The sequence below is a fragment of the Rosa rugosa genome, chromosome 4 (assembly GCF_958449725.1).
Source record: "Rosa rugosa chromosome 4, drRosRugo1.1, whole genome shotgun sequence".
In the NCBI taxonomy this organism is placed as follows: Eukaryota; Viridiplantae; Streptophyta; class Magnoliopsida; order Rosales; family Rosaceae; genus Rosa; species Rosa rugosa.
The window spans coordinates 50,604,829-50,624,480 of NC_084823.1; the positions used below are offsets into that span (position 1 = coordinate 50,604,829).

At 38.7% G+C, this 19,652-nt stretch overlaps 2 protein-coding genes and 1 non-coding gene across 3 annotated transcripts; 2 read left to right on the forward strand and 1 right to left on the reverse strand.

The window, feature by feature from the left end:
- The first annotated feature begins 4,931 nt into the window (after window positions 1-4,931).
- Window positions 4,932-5,003, forward strand: TRNAQ-UUG (transfer RNA glutamine (anticodon UUG)). Its single transcript has one exon. It is a non-coding gene; the product is annotated as a tRNA-Gln (tRNA).
- Window positions 5,004-10,587: 5,584 nt separating this feature from the next.
- On the forward strand, window positions 10,588-13,469 carry LOC133743639 (probable protein S-acyltransferase 7). Its single transcript, XM_062171633.1, has 5 exons — window positions 10,588-10,946; window positions 11,403-11,573; window positions 11,973-12,269; window positions 12,374-12,607; window positions 12,768-13,469. Exons 1-5 carry the CDS (start codon window positions 10,860-10,862, stop codon window positions 13,320-13,322), a joined length of 1,344 nt encoding a protein of 447 aa, XP_062027617.1. The 5' UTR covers window positions 10,588-10,859; the 3' UTR covers window positions 13,323-13,469.
- Window positions 13,470-13,657: 188 nt separating this feature from the next.
- On the reverse strand, window positions 13,658-15,324 carry LOC133743640 (mitochondrial import inner membrane translocase subunit TIM8). Its single transcript, XM_062171634.1, has 2 exons — window positions 15,154-15,324; window positions 13,658-14,084 (listed from the first exon to the last, which is right to left on the reverse strand). Exons 1-2 carry the CDS (start codon window positions 15,199-15,201, stop codon window positions 13,896-13,898), a joined length of 237 nt encoding a protein of 78 aa, XP_062027618.1. The 5' UTR covers window positions 15,202-15,324; the 3' UTR covers window positions 13,658-13,895.
- Between the last annotated feature and the right edge of the window lie 4,328 nt (window positions 15,325-19,652).

Consider the following 19,652-nt stretch of genomic DNA (forward strand, 5'->3'; position numbering starts at 1 on the left):
GGATTTTAACAGATTCTACTATATTGTATTAGCAAGATTTTTTTTTTTTACTGGTTACAAATTCATATATAAGGATATCTTATATCTCAAAGCATAGTTCCCAGGTGTTTTCGTCATATTAAGGTCTACATTCCAAACCGTTTCATACATGTATGGATTAGTAAAGCAATTCAACTTTGAGCGATTGACTAAAAGTCCAATAATTACGGCGTTTAATATCCGGTAGGCTCCAACGACGGAGATCTCCATCCTCCTCGATGTACTTAAGCACCATTTCCACATGATCCCTGTCCTCAACTTCTAAAGAACTTGCATCCATTCCCTAATTTTAAACAAAACCAAAATGAAACTTTATCTTAAACATCTCATTCATGTATACCTAAATTGCAAGTGAAAGACTCAAAACTTCAACTTACATCATTGCATTCAATATCAGCAAGCTTGGCAGATTAGTAATCATACACAACACCTAGAGCCACTCTTGTAAGGATATCTTCTGGAATGGACTCTGACCAAGGCAGATAATTGGCCATCTGTTTATATACTAGCAAGATTTGAAAATCGACAACAAATATCACATTTTTAAAATATTTGATCTTTATCAACTTATAATTTTTAATTTTCATTGTCGTAACCCAAAGAAGTAACCAGCATACGTGCATGACTTTATTTAGTACATCCATTTTCAGATTAGACATGGGGTTTCTTAGAACAAGCTTGATTAGACACTGCAACCATTTTCTCTAGGTTGACCCGACATTGCAGATGTTGGCAAAAGCTTGCGTGTATTTCATTCTGCATATGTCGATAGCTTCCCACAGCGACTCTGCATAGGAAAGAACTCCAGTTCAACAACTGAGAGATACAATCAATAAAGTGTGTAAAAAAAAAAAAATCTGATAACTAGGAGAACATACAAACATCTTGAAGCACTCCCAGTCATCCGCTAGATGTTGTCCCTAAGGCCTAACATTCATCAATACTTTTGAGCTCTTCTCCAAACAGAAGCTCCCCTATTTTGGTTATGCTGTAGTCCACATGCATGTTTCCTTCGAGCAGTTTCATTAAGTCCCTGCTTTTGAGCTTCTCATGAGAGCCAGGTTGAGCTCTGTTTACCTGAAGATTAAATGGAGGTAATGTAAAACATTTTGATATTATTAAGTACTTGGAGTTCAGTACCCAGAAATCAACTAGTTTATAGTGTAAAATAAAATTTCAGAATTGAAGTTTGGAAACCTTTTGCTGAGAATGAAGGAGGGCTACATCACTTATCTCAATGTGAATGTACCAAAATCACAGAAGCAACAGAGTACTGATTAGCTTTTGATTTAAACTACTTTAGAAAGTCACTAGTTAGACAGCATCATATAAACAAAAACTCTAAATTTCTCTTACCAATTCCTCCATCCAGCAAATACTATACAAGTCTTCCAAACAAGTACCGAATTCTTTAGGAACATGAGGATCAACATAACAATTTGTTGCATAACTATTCTCTTCTGCATTTGCTGCTGTAGTAGCATAAATGTTCATATTCTTTGGAACCAAACCCTCAAACATACTCCCAGATTCACAAGCTTCAAGGTAAAACACCTTCTTTTTTTTTTCTTTTTTTCTTTTTTTTTTCAGCCAAAGCATAAAAAAGTTCTTAAGTTTATAGTTCACCAAAATAATAGTTGAAACCTATAGTGAGGGCAGATTGTATATCAATTACTACTGAAGTGAAAACTCTCACTATGCTTTTGTAACCTTTAGCAGCGTGCTTCTTTTTCAGCACATGTATTAGATGATTTAGATCTTTAGCATAAACAACGTCATTGTCACTAGGCATCATTGACTGTGTAGAATTGAAAGACAACTAATTAAGCTTTAATAAGCTGTGATCCCAAAGGCATATGTGGAGCACAATACAAAGTATGCTCAACCTATACACAATTTTGACAACTAAACTATACAAGCTAAACTCTATGAGTCCATGATGCAATCTTCTAAAAATGGGAATGGGTGGTTGTACAAGTATTGGTATATTCATCCATGCATCACTAATCAGCGATCCTTACTCACCCAATCCTAACAATCACCCAATTAGCGATCTTTACTCACCCAATCCTACCAATACAAAGCTAAACAAAAATTTCAACCTAAAAAAGAAAAAAATCCAAAAGAAGCCAAGCACATCAATATATTCAGAATCAAACAGATAATACGCAGCCTTGGTACATGAAATCCTTAAGCTAATCAAATACGTTCTTAGCCAAAAGAAGAATGATATGTCCACATAAACTTTCTAACCTGATCAAATTAGCCAAAACCAAGTGATAATTTCCCCCAAGTCTGGTTGAGGTCACTTCGAGGTCAGAGGTCGAGGTCAATTCATCTTCTCTCTTTGGCGTCTTTTTCATCTTCAGAATGAGAGAAAAAAAAAATTGAAAGACGTCAAAATCTCACGTCTAGAGGGTGGATTTCTGATAGGATTTGGTATTTATACCAAGCACCCTAGAATCCTACAAAATCAAGCATTTAATAAATTCCTTCAAAATCATTGAGCTTTTGAATACCACCAGAATTGAAAGGACTTTTTAAAATCTTGATTGAATACCTCAAGATTTTAAAGGACTTTTTAAAATCTAAATTGAATACCACAGAATTTTAAATGAATCTTAAAATACAAAACAATCCTATAGAGTCTTTATTAATCAGACTTCATCCTTATATTGAATTACGTGCCAACTCAAAAATTTGAAAGTACTAATGGTTAAGTTAAAAAGGAAAATAAAATCACACAAAATATAGAAATTAGCTGGAGTCAAATCTAGCAAAAGTTGCTTGTACTATAATCATGAGAGGTGTGTTGACTCAGTCTTTGACTAAAATCATGCAAACCTGCTATATATTTTTTTGTTTCGTCTAATATTTGTTCACTTAAAGATCTGTGGTTTTGGTACAAATTAACTGGTGAACCTGTTAGCTGGCTGTAGGGAAGCAGTCAATTGGAGGAAAGAAATTAGGGTAAAGTGGGCATGCATATTCTTTGCCCTTCTTTTCTGACTTTGACACAATGATCGAATCCATCATATTTTTTCTTTCTTTCTTTTTTCTGCGTATGGTGAAAAGATCGAGACACCTCGGGCTAATTAGAGTAAACCCAATTTTTAGACTAACTCCCAAACTTCTAGAGAACTCCAAGAATCCCACTATCGGGAAATCATAACCTAATCAAACAAAGTAGCTTGGTATTCAATGGTACGGGTCAAAATGGATAATCCATATTCATCTTTTGATATTCTTCCTACACTTGATTCGATTCCATTACATATGTCATGTGTGTGTATATATGGGTCAAAATGGGTCATCCATATCCATCTTTTGATGTTCTTTAAAGTTGATGATCGTTAAAATATTCATAATCGTGATTTATGTTTATAAATATAAATGGTTCAAGTTTAGCATATTCAGTTTGTCTATTAATTTGATCTAGTTCGATAATTTAACGATCCTCAATATGACTGAAAATTTACATAAGTGATCTATTTATAGGGACTTTAATACTGAACGGTTTAAGATGCCGATAAGTAATAAAAAAGTGAATCCCACAAACAATTTCTTAAAGTGACAAGAATGAACTATATATATGAATGAATTAAACTTGAAATAAAGCTATAAAATAAAAGGGGTATTGATGCCAGTACTAAATAAGATGAAGGTGTTATGGGATATGAGGTGTGTTCCAACAAAATTTGAGGATCCATGAGTCACTTAACTTCTATGGTCTACTAGGTCAAGGTGCCGTGAAGAGCTCTGAATTTGCTGATGCTCCAAATCTCCAAATAAATCCATTTATGATTTCCAGTACGTACTACTCCCAATTCTGGATAAAAATGCATGCTGGCTAGCTAGGGTTAGATATACATATATCTCATATATTATGCAATACATTATCTTATATCTAATTGAGCTATTTGGTTGCCCAGGATCAGTTATCAGAGATTGGTGGATCGTTGCTTGTCTCTTAGTTTGCAATATTGCGCCAATGTCGTAAGAAATCCCACTCACTTTAATTAGGAGAGTACTAATAATTGGATGAGGCAGAAATATCCTCCCCAATCCCCATTTCCATTATATATATGATGATTATGCGCCAAGCGCCAACTATGACGACCTCTTATCCTCATCAATCTCTTCCTTTAGCTAGCTATAAGCTTGATTAGATCTATGACGTCAAGCAATCTCATTATTGTATTACTTTTATGGGAATGGCAAACCTTATCTTCCATGAACTTTTGTTGATGAGATACAAATGGGTCATCAGTTTAATTTATAAGTTTGAAGAAATTGTTAACTCACTAAATTTAGCCGTTTACCATGCAATATTAGGAGTATATGTAGTTGAATTTATTAATTTAAAATTAAAAAGACTTAATCATCGTAACTTTAGCTCTTACTCTTGACTATATGACTAGATCATATGACATCAAGTAAATCTCATTATTGTATTACTTTTTTTGGAATGGCAAACCTTATCTTCCATGAACTTTTGTTGATGAGATACAAATGGGTCATCAGTTTAATTTATAGGTTAATTTGAAGAAATTGTTAACTCACTAAATTTAACTGTTTACGGTGCAATATTAAGAGTATATGTAGTTAAATTTATTAATTTAAAATTAAAAAGACTTAATCAACGTAACTTTAACTCTTACTATCTTTTTTATAACTCGGATGGGACCATAACTTTAGCTCTAGCTTACTATCTTCTTTATAACCCGGAGGGGACCATTTGTAAATACATTTCAGGACTGGAAATCCTTGGTCTGGACTCTGGGACTACATTTCAGCACTTTTGTCGTCCACTGAGCACCGGCATAGAGCTTAGGTTACTTTCAATAGATACAAACAATTAAATATAAAAATTCCGCTCCATGTAGCAGGTTGGTTCTATGGTGTAGTGGTTAGCACTCTGGACTTTGAATCCAGCGACCTGGGTTCGACTCCCGGTAGGACCTGTTTTTTCGTTTATTTATTTTATTTTTCGGGAAGTTATCTGTTTAAATTCAGTTCAGACGAATAAAGTTATAGGCCCAATCGACCTCCATGTCCTTAAGAAATAAGAACTCTCCGTCTTTTTTGAGAACTCAGATCTTGATTCACCCATTTCCCCCTTTGGACTCGGGGCGAAATCGGCCCAACCCGAGTTGTCTCAGGGCCCAACTACCAATTCTTTCTTTGAACTTCACCTTCTTCTTTTTCCTTTTGCTTTTGTTTTCTTGAGTTCAAAGCTAGAAGCAAGCAAGCAATTACTAGGTAACAGTCAAGTTCTATATCACTCCAGACGGCATGACAGAGCCTCTTGTTTGATACTTTCGAATCGGTTTTAACTTTCAACTCCTTCTTTCAGCTTGCATATGATAGAAGACCCAAGGAACTCGAATACTCGATCAAAGGAGAAGAATAACTGCTCTATAATTGCTTTTATATGGAACAGCTTGTAATGAAACACTGGCCTCTTCGATCGAACCAATTATGAAATCTACACCACAGGCGTCAATGAGAGGAACTTAATAGAATTAGCAGGTTTTACCCCGTTAAATGGCATTGTGAAGAATCAGAACAAAACTTTACCAAAGGCAACACACAAAAATATGATCTTCATGGGCGTGTGTAACAAAGTTATTATCTTTTGGAGTACTTTAAGTTCATCATAGCAGAAAGTACAAATCACATATGATCTAAGGGTCAGGAAAAATATAGAAGAAAAGAGAAGCTAGTCAGCCAACTGAATGAGGATCCCTTTCAGCAGATTTTTGAATACAACTACAGATCCGATGTCATGTAAGAAGTTCTTTTCGACTTGGTAATATTGAATGTAGTATTCTATCCTCTCTCTATCCAACTTGGAATTCAAACTCTGACAAGTTCTACTAAACTAACTAAATTCATAACACGATATAATATATATATATATATATATATATACCAAAGATAACAAGCTTCAATGTACGAAACCTTTTGACACCTCCTTAACTTCGCTTCAACAGTCTGCAAAGCAGCACGGCAGCTATTATACCACCAGCAGACACTGTAAGCAGCACAGGCCAACTCAGTCGCGCTCCTGAGGGTTTCGATGGCTCCTCTTCCTCTTCCATAACTGGCATTGGGTACCGGCACAATGGACACAAGTTGCTTGTCTCGAGCCACTGGACAATGCAATCTCCATGATAAAGGTGCGAGCACGGCAAGCGAGTAACAAGGCCTTCTTCCACATCAGCATCAAAGTGATCAAGTCCCTCTTTACAAATAACACACTGCGTCAGTCTAACAGTAGCTTCCAAACTCTCAAGTCTCACTTTCTCCAAACCTTCAATGGATGACTTGGTTGCAGGCATAAGCCCAGGCAAAAATCTTTGTAACGAATCCGGTGCAATCCACTCCACAATAGTCTCATCATCGCCATATAAGCGGATAGTCGCATCGATTAAGATGCCAGTAACAGGCACCCCAGGGATGTCAGCCAGTTCAACTGCCCGAAAAATTTGATGAATGACAGTCGGCTGCTCAACTTCTGGGACACTATCACCTTTGTATTCAAATCCCTTCTGGACGGTAGCACGAAATGGGAGCGAGAGACCACAAAATATATGTCAGTCGTAACCCTAATCTGATGCAAATGAGTGTCCTCTAATGGAGCACTGATGTACTTGCTACCAATTAGCTCCACCAGCATTAGTCTGATCGGAATCATGTGGCTTGGTACTTCAACCTCCCAGGGTATGACTTGTTCATGGAAAACTATGCTAGCAAAATGTTTCTCGATGGGCATGCTTGAAGAAGTCATAAATTTATAGACAGTGTCAGTAACTTGTAGTGGAAGTTAGCACAGAAAGAGACCAAATTGGAGTATAAACGAAGCAAGATTCGGAGAGACTACTTCAAATAGACTAGAAATGGAGCAATTGCAGCAGATTTGGTCAGAGAGAACGTACAGCACAGAGGTTTCGAGATGCACAGAAGGTGTTCGATGAAATGCTTTGTTGAATCTGTACTCGGAATGGCCTCAAACTTGGATGAGCGAGACAGAGAGAGATTGCCAATGCTGCGGCAAGAAAATCATGACGAATAAGTAACCGGAAGCCTGAATCACAGTATCAGAATCGATCGTCTGAGCACAAGCCAGCTTTGATGCCAGGAGAAACAGAGAGAAAAATCTCAGTATGATTAGGTGATTTACATGGAATCTATTTATTAGGGGTGGGCATTTTGTACCGAAAATGCGGTTACCGACTCGAACCGCACCGAAAAAACGGTTCGGTAACCGCACAGAACTAAAACAGTTTCGTTTTATGATCACACCGCACCGAACCGTATAAAAGCGGTTCGGTTGCGGTGTGTGTGTGTGTGTAATAAGTTGCTACGGTCTTTCTGCAAGTTGCTTGATATTTGGGTGACATTTGCAGATTTGTGTGGACTCTAAATGCATTCAAAATTTATTTATGCCTTATTGAAATTGTTAGGTAAAAATAAGTCTGATTTTGGCCCTCTCTTTCTAGTTGAAATTAATAAATCGCTCCAAACCGAAACCGACCCGCACCGCACCGAAAGATAGTGTAACCGAATAATCGGTTCAACCCTTTTGTAATGCGGTTGCGGTTTGATATATAGGCTAACCGAAAAAAGCGGTTTGGGCCTCAAACCGAACCGAACCGCATCGCGCCCACCCCTACTATTTATGGTAGTTCACTATCTCTAACTAACTCAGCATTCAACCAATACTGTCATGACAGCTAGGCAACTGGAAAACACACTTGCTTTCTGATTACTAGAGGGAAAAAAGAAGTGTAACATCCTCTATGTAGGCATATATAGCTACTCCAAAATCAATGAGGAGAAGACACTCGATTTAGGGCATCCACAACTCGCCCAATTTCCCAACATCGTATTTAACAGTATTAGAAACTTTATATTGAGCGCTGATATCAGCAAACGTTTTCTTTGAAATACGTCAACTTCAAAATTCTCTAAACTAGTTTGTACGGCTGCCACAAAAATATTTTGGGAGTCTCAATGACATTGATCAAAAGATCTAGACAGTTATTTCAAAACACATAAATGGTTTTTTTCCTTCTCCGTTGGGCTCAATCTCGTGAACAACACAAAAACTCTAGTAACTAACCACATGAGGCAAAAAAAAAAGGGTCCTTGACCAATAGCACCAAAAAAAGCCAAAATTATCCCATTTACCCCAGCAACATATTTTTGTTCTCACTAACCCCATTTAACATAAAAAGACAATTTTACCCTTAGTCAAATTAAATAATTACATACATGCCACTCTCTTCTCTCTCTGTCCAGCACATCGGCGCGCACACTCTCTCTCCCCCCTCCCCCCAAACGTGGCCGGCATCTGCACTCTCTCCGGTCAGAGCTCCCTCGTCACAGCGCCATCTTTCTCTCTCTCCTCCGCTCCGCGTCGATCTGCACTTTCTCTCCTCTCCGTCTCCTCCGCGCCGATCTGCACTCTCTCTCTCTGCTCTCTGTCTCCTCTGCGCTAATCTGCACACTTTCTCCTCGGTCGGAGCAAATTCGACTGGTGCAGGTCAGGAACTGCGCCGGGTCTCCAAGCCATTGAAGCCCGGGTTTCGTTCTGATCTGTAAGTTGCGTCTTTTCTTCTCAAATCCTACTTCGACGTCTCGTTTGCTGAATTGCCCACCAACTGTTCGACGAAATGCCTAGGAAGAACATGGCCGCGTGGAACACAATGCTTTCGGGGTATAAGAGTTTGGGGGATGTATAGAAAGCACGCTCAGTGTTTGATCAAATGAAGCCGCGAGGTGTTAATTCATGGTGTTGCATGATCGATGCGAATGTGAAGAAATGGCGACAATAAGTGTGGCGCAACGCTCTTTCGGAATATGGTGATTGAGGAAGGTATAAAGCCATTTGTGATGCATTTCCGTAGGTTCATTTACGAGTCTTTCTTGTCTGTTTGTTTGTTGTCATCATGGTTGGCGTTGCGCTATGTAGATACACATTGCATTGGATGTGAATGTGGACAGGGCAGAGCATGTGCTTCTATGTGCCCTTTTTTTTTTTTTTTTTTTTTAAGTAATGGGACAGAAGGAAAGAAAAAAAAAGTTTTGAATGTCTATTGGGGGGCAATAGACGTCTATTGAAGGGCAATAGACGTTTTTAAATTGATATAATCTCTTCTTTTTTTCTTTAATCAAAGTTTTATTTGTCTAATTTTAGGGATATTAGTTCCAATTCCGGCTACCAAAAGTTCTATTGAGGGGCAATAGGCGTCTATTGGGGGGCAATAGAAGTTTATTGCCCCTCTATTGGGGGGCAGTAGACGTCTATTGGGGGGCAATAGACAATACCCTCTATTGGGGGCCAATAGACGTCTATTGGGGGCAATAGAGATTTTTAGAAAAGTCCGGTGAGCGGCGGCCGGTGACCGGAATCCGGCGAAAGTTGGCCGGAATCCGGCGGCCGGTGACCGGAATCCGGCGAAAGTTGACCGGAATCCGGCGGCCGGTGACCGGATTCCGGCGGCCGGTGACCTGCTCCGGCGATGTCTCATATGGTTTCTCTCTCTTCCATTTTCTCTCTCTCTCTCTAAGTAACAAAGGGGTAAGGGGTAAAATGGTATTAAAAAAAAATAAAAAACAAAAAAAAAATCTTAATTGGGTATTAGGGAAGACTCTCTTAGAGTGTATTGGGTAAGAGGGAATTAAAAAAACTTAATGGGGTTAGTGGGAAAAAAATTTCTAAAAATGGGGTAAATGGACAAAAACCCAAAAAAAAAAGAAGTGATTTTTGGAAGACAAACTGAGAAAAAGTTTCTTACCTTAGACACAATAACCTTGAAGAAGGACAAAAATTTCTAAATCAGATTGCATAGGTACCTAAATTACTTCAGAATTTTGATATAACCGATCACAAATCGTATGAGAACTAAGAATAATTTTTTGTTAATGTTGTCAAGTTCAAATTAAAAAAGAAAAAGAAAAAAGGTGAATACCTTTTTTGATTACTCAATCATCAAGAAATGAGAGGGACAACGGGACAACGGGAAGGTCGACATAGGTTTACTTCTTGGGCTTGATGTCATAAACAACCCAATGAGAGGGACAACGGGAAGGTCGACATAGGTTTCAAAATAGAGAGAACCCTTCGAAGTAGAAGGTTGGCCTTTTCTTCTCTAGCGAATGCATCCGAAGGACTAATTTAGCTTAATTTGTTAATTTATATATTTTTACAAAACGAACCGGTCGGGTTTGCCACTTTGTCGTTGTTTGGGTACCTGGTGTATTAGGTTTAGGATTTTAGGTGTATCTAAACCAAAAAAAAAGAAGATAATAATATAAAACACAAAAGGTGTAGTAATCAAATTTTTGGGTGAACCTTTTAAAACCCTAATTATATAATTGAAATCTTCATCATATCATACGAGATATGAGCCCAAGTTCCCCCCAACTCGTGTAAACCTAAAAGGAATGAGTCATGCTGACACCCTTGGTCAAGAGAAACAGTCCAAGACCCAAAAGGAATATAATGTTAAAAATACCTAATTATGTGCCCCCAATACGCTATTTACTTGTGCCAAAATGATTACTGTGTATGGACTAGTTGCACTACTTGACCAGTTCCATAGCCAGCGGTGACCGTAAGTGCCGGAATCTGACACCTAATCATCAGAGCGCATTGAGCTTCTTCTAAGATACCCATTTTTACAGTCTCACACAGCATGCTGCTGCTGAGGAAAAGTCAGCTCCAGCCCACCTTTCAAATACCAACCCTTGTTTGACTTTGCCTTTTACTTTTTTGCTCTTCTGATTTCTTTGACACCCTGAAAACCCCAATGCAATCGGAGCCACGTCAGCCGGCCTCCGATGCCGGCGATGGGCCGGCGCTGGTCAGAAGTTATAAGGACTGGAAAGGCAGCAATGTAAGCTTGACTCTTTACTTGGGTTGTTGTGTGTTTTGAGTCGTGTTCAAGTTGAACCCAGAATTTGGTTTGGTTTTTTTTTTTTGACTTTGATAGATTGTGGTTCTTGGGTCTTGGGGTTTAGATTGCTTAAAGGTTTTAGCTTTTTGAGTTTGGACTTTGGAAGATGGTGGAATACACAGAATTGAGATTGTGATTGTGATTGCTTAATCAGTTTGATGATTGAATTGAATCCAATAGGAATGGAGTATTGCTTAGAACAGTTCTGTGTTCATCTCTGAATTCAGAACACTTGAGCTAAATCTGCAAAATTGAAGTCACTTTGATTACTATTGGAAAGCTATTTGGCTTGGTTCTTTTGTGTTATAAGCGGCAGCTTATGCATCCCTTTCGTTTTGCACTTATGTTTTCATTGTTTACTTCAACACATTGCTGCTGGCCTGTTCCACTCTGCAGATATTTCTTCTTGGTGGAAGGCTTATATTCGGACCGGATGCGAGATCTCTTGGGTTCACTGTATGCCTCATTGTTATCCCTGTTGCAGTTTTCTGTGGCTTTGTGGGACGAAAACTCGTTGATCATTTGGGAATTTCAGTAATGATTGCTGTTATTGTTCTGACGATATTTGTAAGTCCTCCTTTTTTAATTCTGTAATGGTTTCATTGCATATAAAGCTTACTGCTTAAATGTGGAATTTAATCATTTAACAATCCATGGATGATGAGTAAAGCAATTGTTTTTTGATTGAAGATCGTAACGGCTTCTCATGTTTAGTTTTCTACATGTGCAGACCTCCTTTTCAATCTCCTTACATTTATTTATTTCTTGAATTTTCTTTTGGTATATGAGATGGAAACCAGATTTATAATGATGAAAATTTCTAATGATTTGAAGCCACATCCTCAACTCAAAAATTAGGTGCAACAAGTTGGCTAAATAACTAACAACTTATAAGAGAGATCAATTGAAAGAATTTCATACTTGCTGCTCTACCCTGAATAGAAGAATGTAAATTTCTTTTCACAGGTTTTAGCTCTTCTTCTAATAACCTCAGGCAGAGATCCTGGTATCGTACCTCGTAACCTTCACCCTCCAGAGCCAGACGACTATGATGGGAGTACAGAGACCGGTGCCAGTGAAACACCACAGTCGCGTTTTCCACGCATGAAGGAAGTGCTTATCAATCGTATAATTGTGAAGGTCAAGTACTGTGATACCTGCATGCTTTACAGACCTCCCCGTTGTTCTCACTGTTCCATATGCAATAACTGTGTGCAAAGATTTGACCATCACTGTCCTTGGGTTGGCCAGTGTATTGGATTGGTAAGGGGAATTCTTTCAAAGAGTATTAAAAGAACCACAAGAACTAGAAGTAATTTCACAAAGTTAAGATGCAATGACTAATAAATCTTTGGTCCTTGGTGCAGCGAAATTACAGGTTCTTCTTCATGTTTGTTTTCTCTGCAACTCTTCTTTGCATATATGTACATGGGTTTTGCTGGGTCTATGTCAAGATGATCATGAACAGCGAGGACATATCAATTTGGAAAGCACTGATTAAGACTCCTGCCTCCATTGCGCTCATAATTTACAGTTTCCTTGCTTCCTGGTTTGTCGGCGGCCTTACTAGCTTCCACTTATATCTCATCAGTACAAACCAGGTAAGCAGATCTTGTCACGTCAAGACACCCTGAAATCCCAGTTAATGTTTTTCTATAAATTATCTCCCATTTCATCAAAAAATTGAGCACACTGCATTAAGTAGTCTCTGTTTATGAAATCCTTGTAACACTAAAGTTCTGGTCTTTTGTGCTTTGGCAGTCTACATATGAAAATTTTAGATACCGATATGATGGACGAGCCAACCCATTCAATAAAGGGGTAATTGAGAACTTCATGGAGGTATTCTGCACCAGCATTCCTCCATCTCAGAACAATTTCAGGGAAAAAGTTCCAATCAATCGTGCAATTTCATTTGCACAAGTTGGTACCAATTTTGACGGCCCTGTCATGGGGAAAGCCATCAGTGACATTGAAATGGGGAAGAAGCCAGGGTGGGATGAGGCTGCCAGGGAAACAGGTGACTATGGAGGACAGTTTAGCAATGATGATGGAGACGGCAAGGACAATGGATTTAGCGAGGCAGATGTATCTCCAGATTTAAGCAGAACGCTTCCGACCGAGAGCACAGAGAGCCACAGTGCAGCCTTGCATCCTAGCAGGCGTTCAAGTTGGGGAAGGAGAAGTGGAAGTTTAAATATATCACCAGAAGTTCTTGCTATGGCAGCGGGAGTTGGGGACTCGAGGCGAGTCAGTGATCGAATCAGTGGCAACTTTACTACAGAGACTGGACAACAATCTCAGATTAATTCTTAAATACTGAAATAAACAGGAAGACCCTCCATATATTGAAATGGAGCAGAAATGCTGCAATCAACGTTAAGTTGTGTTCATATTGTATGTATGATAAGCGTGTAATACTGGCACTTGATTTTTTCCAATGTGTCCCATCCTATGAGTTTATCTTGATTGTCTTTACCTCATCTGTAATTTACAACCTCATTTTGATGGTATAAATGTGGAAGAGGTTGATTGGGTTTGCCTTAGCAGGTGTTTTACAATAAGAGACAGAAAGAGCATCTTTAGTTCATGTATAGCGCAAGTAGGCTGAGCATGAACCCAGATCTAATATTTGAACGAGTTCATGAATGTTAGCTTGATTATTCAAAATCTGGACATTTCTCATTCATCAGAATGATAGACATTCAAGAAAAAGTTATCTTTGGTGAGACTGCTGGAAAAGATCCAATACAGTAATTCCAAGTAAAATGAAAAGGGGGAAAATCTGCTTCCAAATTACATAACATTTTCAACTGACATATAACTAACGCCAGAAGCAAAACTGGTCCACATCTTGCAATTGAGTAGGCATGTCAAACTTCTAGGTCATCATTGCATGTTCTGAAAACGCTTCATAATAATCATACTCATATCCAAATAGCGCCGGGCACAGTTTGAGAGGCAAGCTGTTTCACTGGAACTGAACTTGCTCCCAGGTGTAGAGGTGATGCACTTGTCCCAGCATGCACTCGTAAGCTTTCCCACCATCTCATTGACCATCGCCCTTTGCTGCTCTTGCTGCACAGCAAGCACAAGTTCGTTTCAGAAGAATAAACCATAGAAGGTAAAAACATGGCAGAATAAGTACCAAACTAGCAGCAGCAACAGCAATCACATAACAACCGGTTTTGCGAGGACATGAAAAACATAAGAATGTTCAGACAAAGCCACCAGTGCACATCACCAGATATATCAGTGAATGGACAAGCATTTAGACAGAATGTTTGAACTTTTGTTCAAGACTACACAGGCAACAATAGCAATGACATAACAACCAGTTTTGCAAAGACATGAAAAACATTATAATGTTCAGACAAAGCCACCAGAAATATCATTGAATGCACTAGCATTTTAGACCCAATGTTTGAACTTTTGTTTAAGACTATAGAGGCAACATCTGATGTTAAGCCACAAAATGGACATTGGACCTATTTTGGTATGCAATCAAGGCTTGAACAGTTTTGCACAAAATGGTTGCTCTAAAGAATTGAATGCCGACCATTGAACCAAGCACTTCCACTCGAAAGATGGAAGTATCTTAACGAATATGCAACTCCAAAACAATAATTTTCTGATGCTTAATCAAACCAACAGCTAATATAAACCTGCAACATGTTAGGGAAAACTTGTCTGTTTAAAGCATACGCACAAGTTCTTAAAGGCGAATTAAAAAATAAAATAAAAAAATTTCATTGGTTCTCTTTTGTTTCTCGAATGTGTGCAAGAGCAACGTTCATTACAGAATTGAAAACAAGAGTGGTTCTAGAATAAATGTAGCTTGAAGTAGCCTTCCAATGCCCTCAAGAATTAAAATTTAGCTTCCAATATATAACTATGGAAACAAGCAAAAAAACCCTAACCCATTATCAGAGTTATAAGACTAAAATCAGTAAAAATTATAGTTGCTCAAACAGATAGTAATACAATTTACACCCCCTTACTTTGATCCACTCAACTCAACTACCCAGAACTACTGGGATTACTTGAGAAACAAACATAACATATAAACCCAGAAATTGATAGTATTGAAAGCAATTAACTCTAGTATCTTGGGAATCAAATAAGGAAAAAGGAACAAGAAACTTACATTTATGATGCTGGCCAGCTCAGGGTTTTGCATGACTGAAGGATCCATGGACTTTAGTGCTTTCTAATTCGATAAACACTTCAAAGACTTCAGCTTTGAGAGAGAGAGAGGCACGCTCTGCAAAACCCTAAAACCTCAGAGAGAGATGGAAGAACAAATAAGAGAGACGACTGGAAATCGATGAAATTAAAACAAATAAAAGGGATAACTTGTTGGGTTGGGTTTTACATAGGCCCAAGTGAAGGCATGAGACTATGAGGCCGAAGAGACCAAAGACCAATAACAAATTGGTATTATACCCAATAGTTATAGGGCTCCGCTTTTTTTTTTTTTTTTTTTGGAGAATAGAAGAAAATTCATTAATACAAAATATTATAACGACGGGGATGACTTTGTAAAATCTCAACTACTCCAACTAGAGAATAGGACCTACTCATACCCCTAATGTAAGACCAGCGGTTACAGACACCATGAGCTGATAGAGGCTCAACTCTAACCACATGAATCGCCCACTCTTCAGGCTACAAAGAATCAACCTATCCCAGGAGTCCCGATACCTCCTTACAAGCAACCTCAAGAAGAGGCTAAACCCTTTCAACACCGTATACCAAAACCGCCAGTATACATGTAGGGGCATCTCCCCATTACATTGATGATAAGAAAACATCGAAATGAAAACAAATAGTCCCTGGAGATGACACCATAACAATGACACAACCACAACACCAAAATACCCAAACTCTCGCTCAATAGAGGAGAGACTTAATAGACCTAACCAAAAGCCAAAAATCAATAGTTATAGGGCTCCGCTTTAAGTTTTTTATGTCATTTGAATTTGAAATTTACGCATGTCATGAGGTTTGTATTTAGGGTCCTTGACCCAAAGCACCAAAATGAGACAAAATTATTCCACTTACTCCAGCAACAGATTTTTATTCCCAGCTACCCAATTTAATATTAAATGACAATTTTACCCCCAGCCAAATTAATAAACTACCCATATGCCATCGATCTTTCTCTCTTCTCTCTCCTCAGATCTGAAACATTCTCTCTCTCTCTCTCTCTCATCCCTCTCATCTGATCAAGAAACCAAGTCAGATTCTGAACCATGAGGGTGGTCTGGTACCGACTGCTGCCTCAACTGGTACAGCGTCAGCTGCGACCCTTCAACTCGCCGTGTCGTCGATATTAACCTTCGCGGCGAGTCAGAGGACCCCATTCTCTCCAAGTCTGGCCAATCCGGCTCCATGGCCCCCGAGATTTGCAACCTCAGCAGCCTCACCACCCTCGTCCTCGCCGACTGGAAGGGAATCACCGGCCCAGGCCCTCCAGCGACTTAGACCACAACCTCGACCTCGAAGACGACGTCGTTTGCAGCAACGATTTCTTCAACTGATCTCCTCCGTCGATGGTGACTTAGAGGTCGAGAGCGCTACAGAGGCCAGATATTGGATGACGATGCGCCGATTGGCGTCCTAGACTGACCTAATGTGCGAGGCAGAGAGAAAGAATTTCGATTTGTTGACATGGGTGCCCAAATCATTTTTTGTAAACTGTGGGCCGAAGAAGTCCGAGAAGGAAAGAAAAAACGAAAAAAAAAAAAAGGTTTTATTATCTCATAATAGGGATTATTGGGGGCAATTGACGTCTATTGGGGGACAATAAATGTTTTGAATTGATGTAATCTTCTCATTTTTTTTCTTTAATCAAAGTTTCATTTGTCTAATTTTAGGGAGATTAGTTCATATTTCGGTGATCAAAATGTCTATTGTGGGGCAATAAAGGTATATTGGGGGGGGGGGGGGGGGAGGGGGATAGTAAACCTCTTCGGCCTTATATGAGATCTCCGACAACCTCTTTGGGGACTTCCGGCGAGATTTCATAAACTTCTATTGCCCCCCAATAAAGGTATATTAGGTGGCAATAGAGGTTTATTGGGGGGCAATAGAGATCTATTTGGGGACAATAAACATTTCCGGTGGCCTACGAGATCTCCGACAACCTCTTTGGGGACCTCCGGTGAGATTTTCAGAGAAGTCTGGTGGGTGGCGGTCGGTGACAAGATTCCCGCGGCCAGTGACCAGATTCCGGCGAGCGTTGGCCAGAATCCGGTGACCGATGACCGATTCCAGTGAACGTTGGCCTATGACCGGACTCTAGCGTAGTTTCTTATGGCTTCTCTCTCTCTCTCTCTATGTAATAAATGGTTAAGGGTAAAATAGTATTAAAAAAAAAACTTAATTGGGTATTAGGGAATACCATATTAGAGTCTTTATGGGTAAAGGAGAATTAAAAAAACTTAATGGGGTAAGTGGGATAAATGACCCTAGAATTAGGGTAAATGGACAAAAACCCTTGTATTTATAGAGCATAACGCCTAATTTGCGGAACACTGAATTTTGAAACTAATTTTTTTTTGTTTTTTGACTTTGAAAAATTATTAATAAAAAAAAGTTAGAGATTTCTGTATTACGTCAATTGGAACACATTCTAAAAATCATGTTATTGGTGACGAAAAATTCCGTAGAGGAGTTTGACTCACCAATGAATGCGGAATGGAGCGAGAGCTGACGGGGAACGATCGTGAAGCTTCCTTGGAGCGTTGACTCGAAATTTGACCACGACTCGAGGAGGAGGGGGGTATCTGCAGAAAACCCTCCGATGCCTAAGTCAGTAAGTTTCTTAGCCGAGTGGAGTAAAACAAGTCGGAATGAGATGATTTACCTTGATGTCGGGCCGCCTTTATATAGGCGATGACTTACTTTGAGGACAAGCCACCATTATTTATGCTTTTATGGCTGCATTTATTTATGCACTTATGATGACAATTATTGCTGCACTAATAACGGTTAATAATTGCGTACTTACGACGGTCATTCATTGCGCATTTACGACTGTCATTCATTGCGCACTTAGAATCGTAATCATTGCGTGTTTATTACCGTAATTATCGCCACATTCATGACTAAAATTCAACGCCATATTAACTACGGAGTTAATCGCCTTAATTGCGGACCCAACAAAAGTTGACAACTCCCACACATGTTTTTACCACCAATGAGATTAAGAAATATGACAATTTGAATGGAAATGTGGCTTTGCATGGTTCGACACGTTGGGAGGTGCCATGAGAGCATCAGTGGAATGAAATGGCATGCCGAAACATGTTAACACTATTTTTTCTTGAAACTCTTCAATTCTTTAATTAAACTCACAATTCGAATATCATGATTTTTAGAAAAAATTTCAATTGAAAGAACACTGAAATTTTGAATGAAATTGAATTTGATGGTTTTCCAACTTTGAAAAATAGAAAGAAAAAAAATTGAGTTCCGTCGAGAAGTGTTTAAAAATAATTATTTAAGAGTGAAAAAATTGTGGTAATAAAATAAGAACATGTGAGATTTTATGGTTTAGGGAAAAGTTTTTTTTTTTGGTTATTGAAAAAGTTATGGAGTCTAGTTTTCAAGGGGTTGCAACATGACCTACAGTTAATTTATAATTTTTAAAATTTTCAGCCTGTTGAGAGTAAATAAACACTTTTGTAATTAATATTAATTGAAGCCTATATAACATGATAAAAAAATTATAGTTTTACAATGACACCAATGGCTAAGATGATATCATCATGTAACATAGAACATCGATACATCAGGTACTTTGTAAAATTTTCGCCAATGTAGATGGCCTTGTGAGGAAAATACATGTACACAGTGTAAATTTTATCATGTTGCACATGCTCCCTAGCTCATTTAAGTTCAAGATGACTCAACTACACTGAGACTAAGTTGGTCTAATCGATAATTTCTCTTTATAATTGTGGATGAGGTATTAAGTTCGAATCTCTAACTCTGGATGATAGAAAAAGGACAAAATATTGTTTACTTCTTATACTTATAGAGTCTCGACGTTTCAGTCCATGACCTTTCAATTTCACCTAAAAACTCCTTAAACTCTCAAATTTCACCCAATTGGTCATTGCTGTTAATTCTTCGTCAAAATCTCCGTTAAATTGCTGACGTGGCATTCCTTACACACCAAAATGTCTATTATACCCTCACTATTTAAAAAAAAAATTCTCTTTTTTTTTTTTTGTTGTTGTTGTTGTCCTTTTTACCTCTTCTTCTTCCTGCTCTCTCTCCTCCTCTGTTTATCTCCGTCTTCTTCTTCCAAAAACAAACCCTGCTCTCTCTCCAAAAACAAACCCAACTCCTGTTCCGATCGATATAATCCAACAACACGTAGCCCATGAAAAGTGAGGCACAATATACAGTGCTAGCCAAAACTGAAAAAATATCAAGTAAAGGAATCCAAACCCAGTTAACAGATCATCGAAAGCCACCGGCACACCCTTGTCAGCTTTCTGTGAGCTAGAGCTTTCCGACGATGTCGGCTCAGCCTTGCCATGCAAACCCACTATTACTGGCCCGCTGGGGCGGCGACGTGACCGTCGAGGAGAAAATGTCATTTGCAAAGGAGCTCTTTCGCCCTGCAACGCC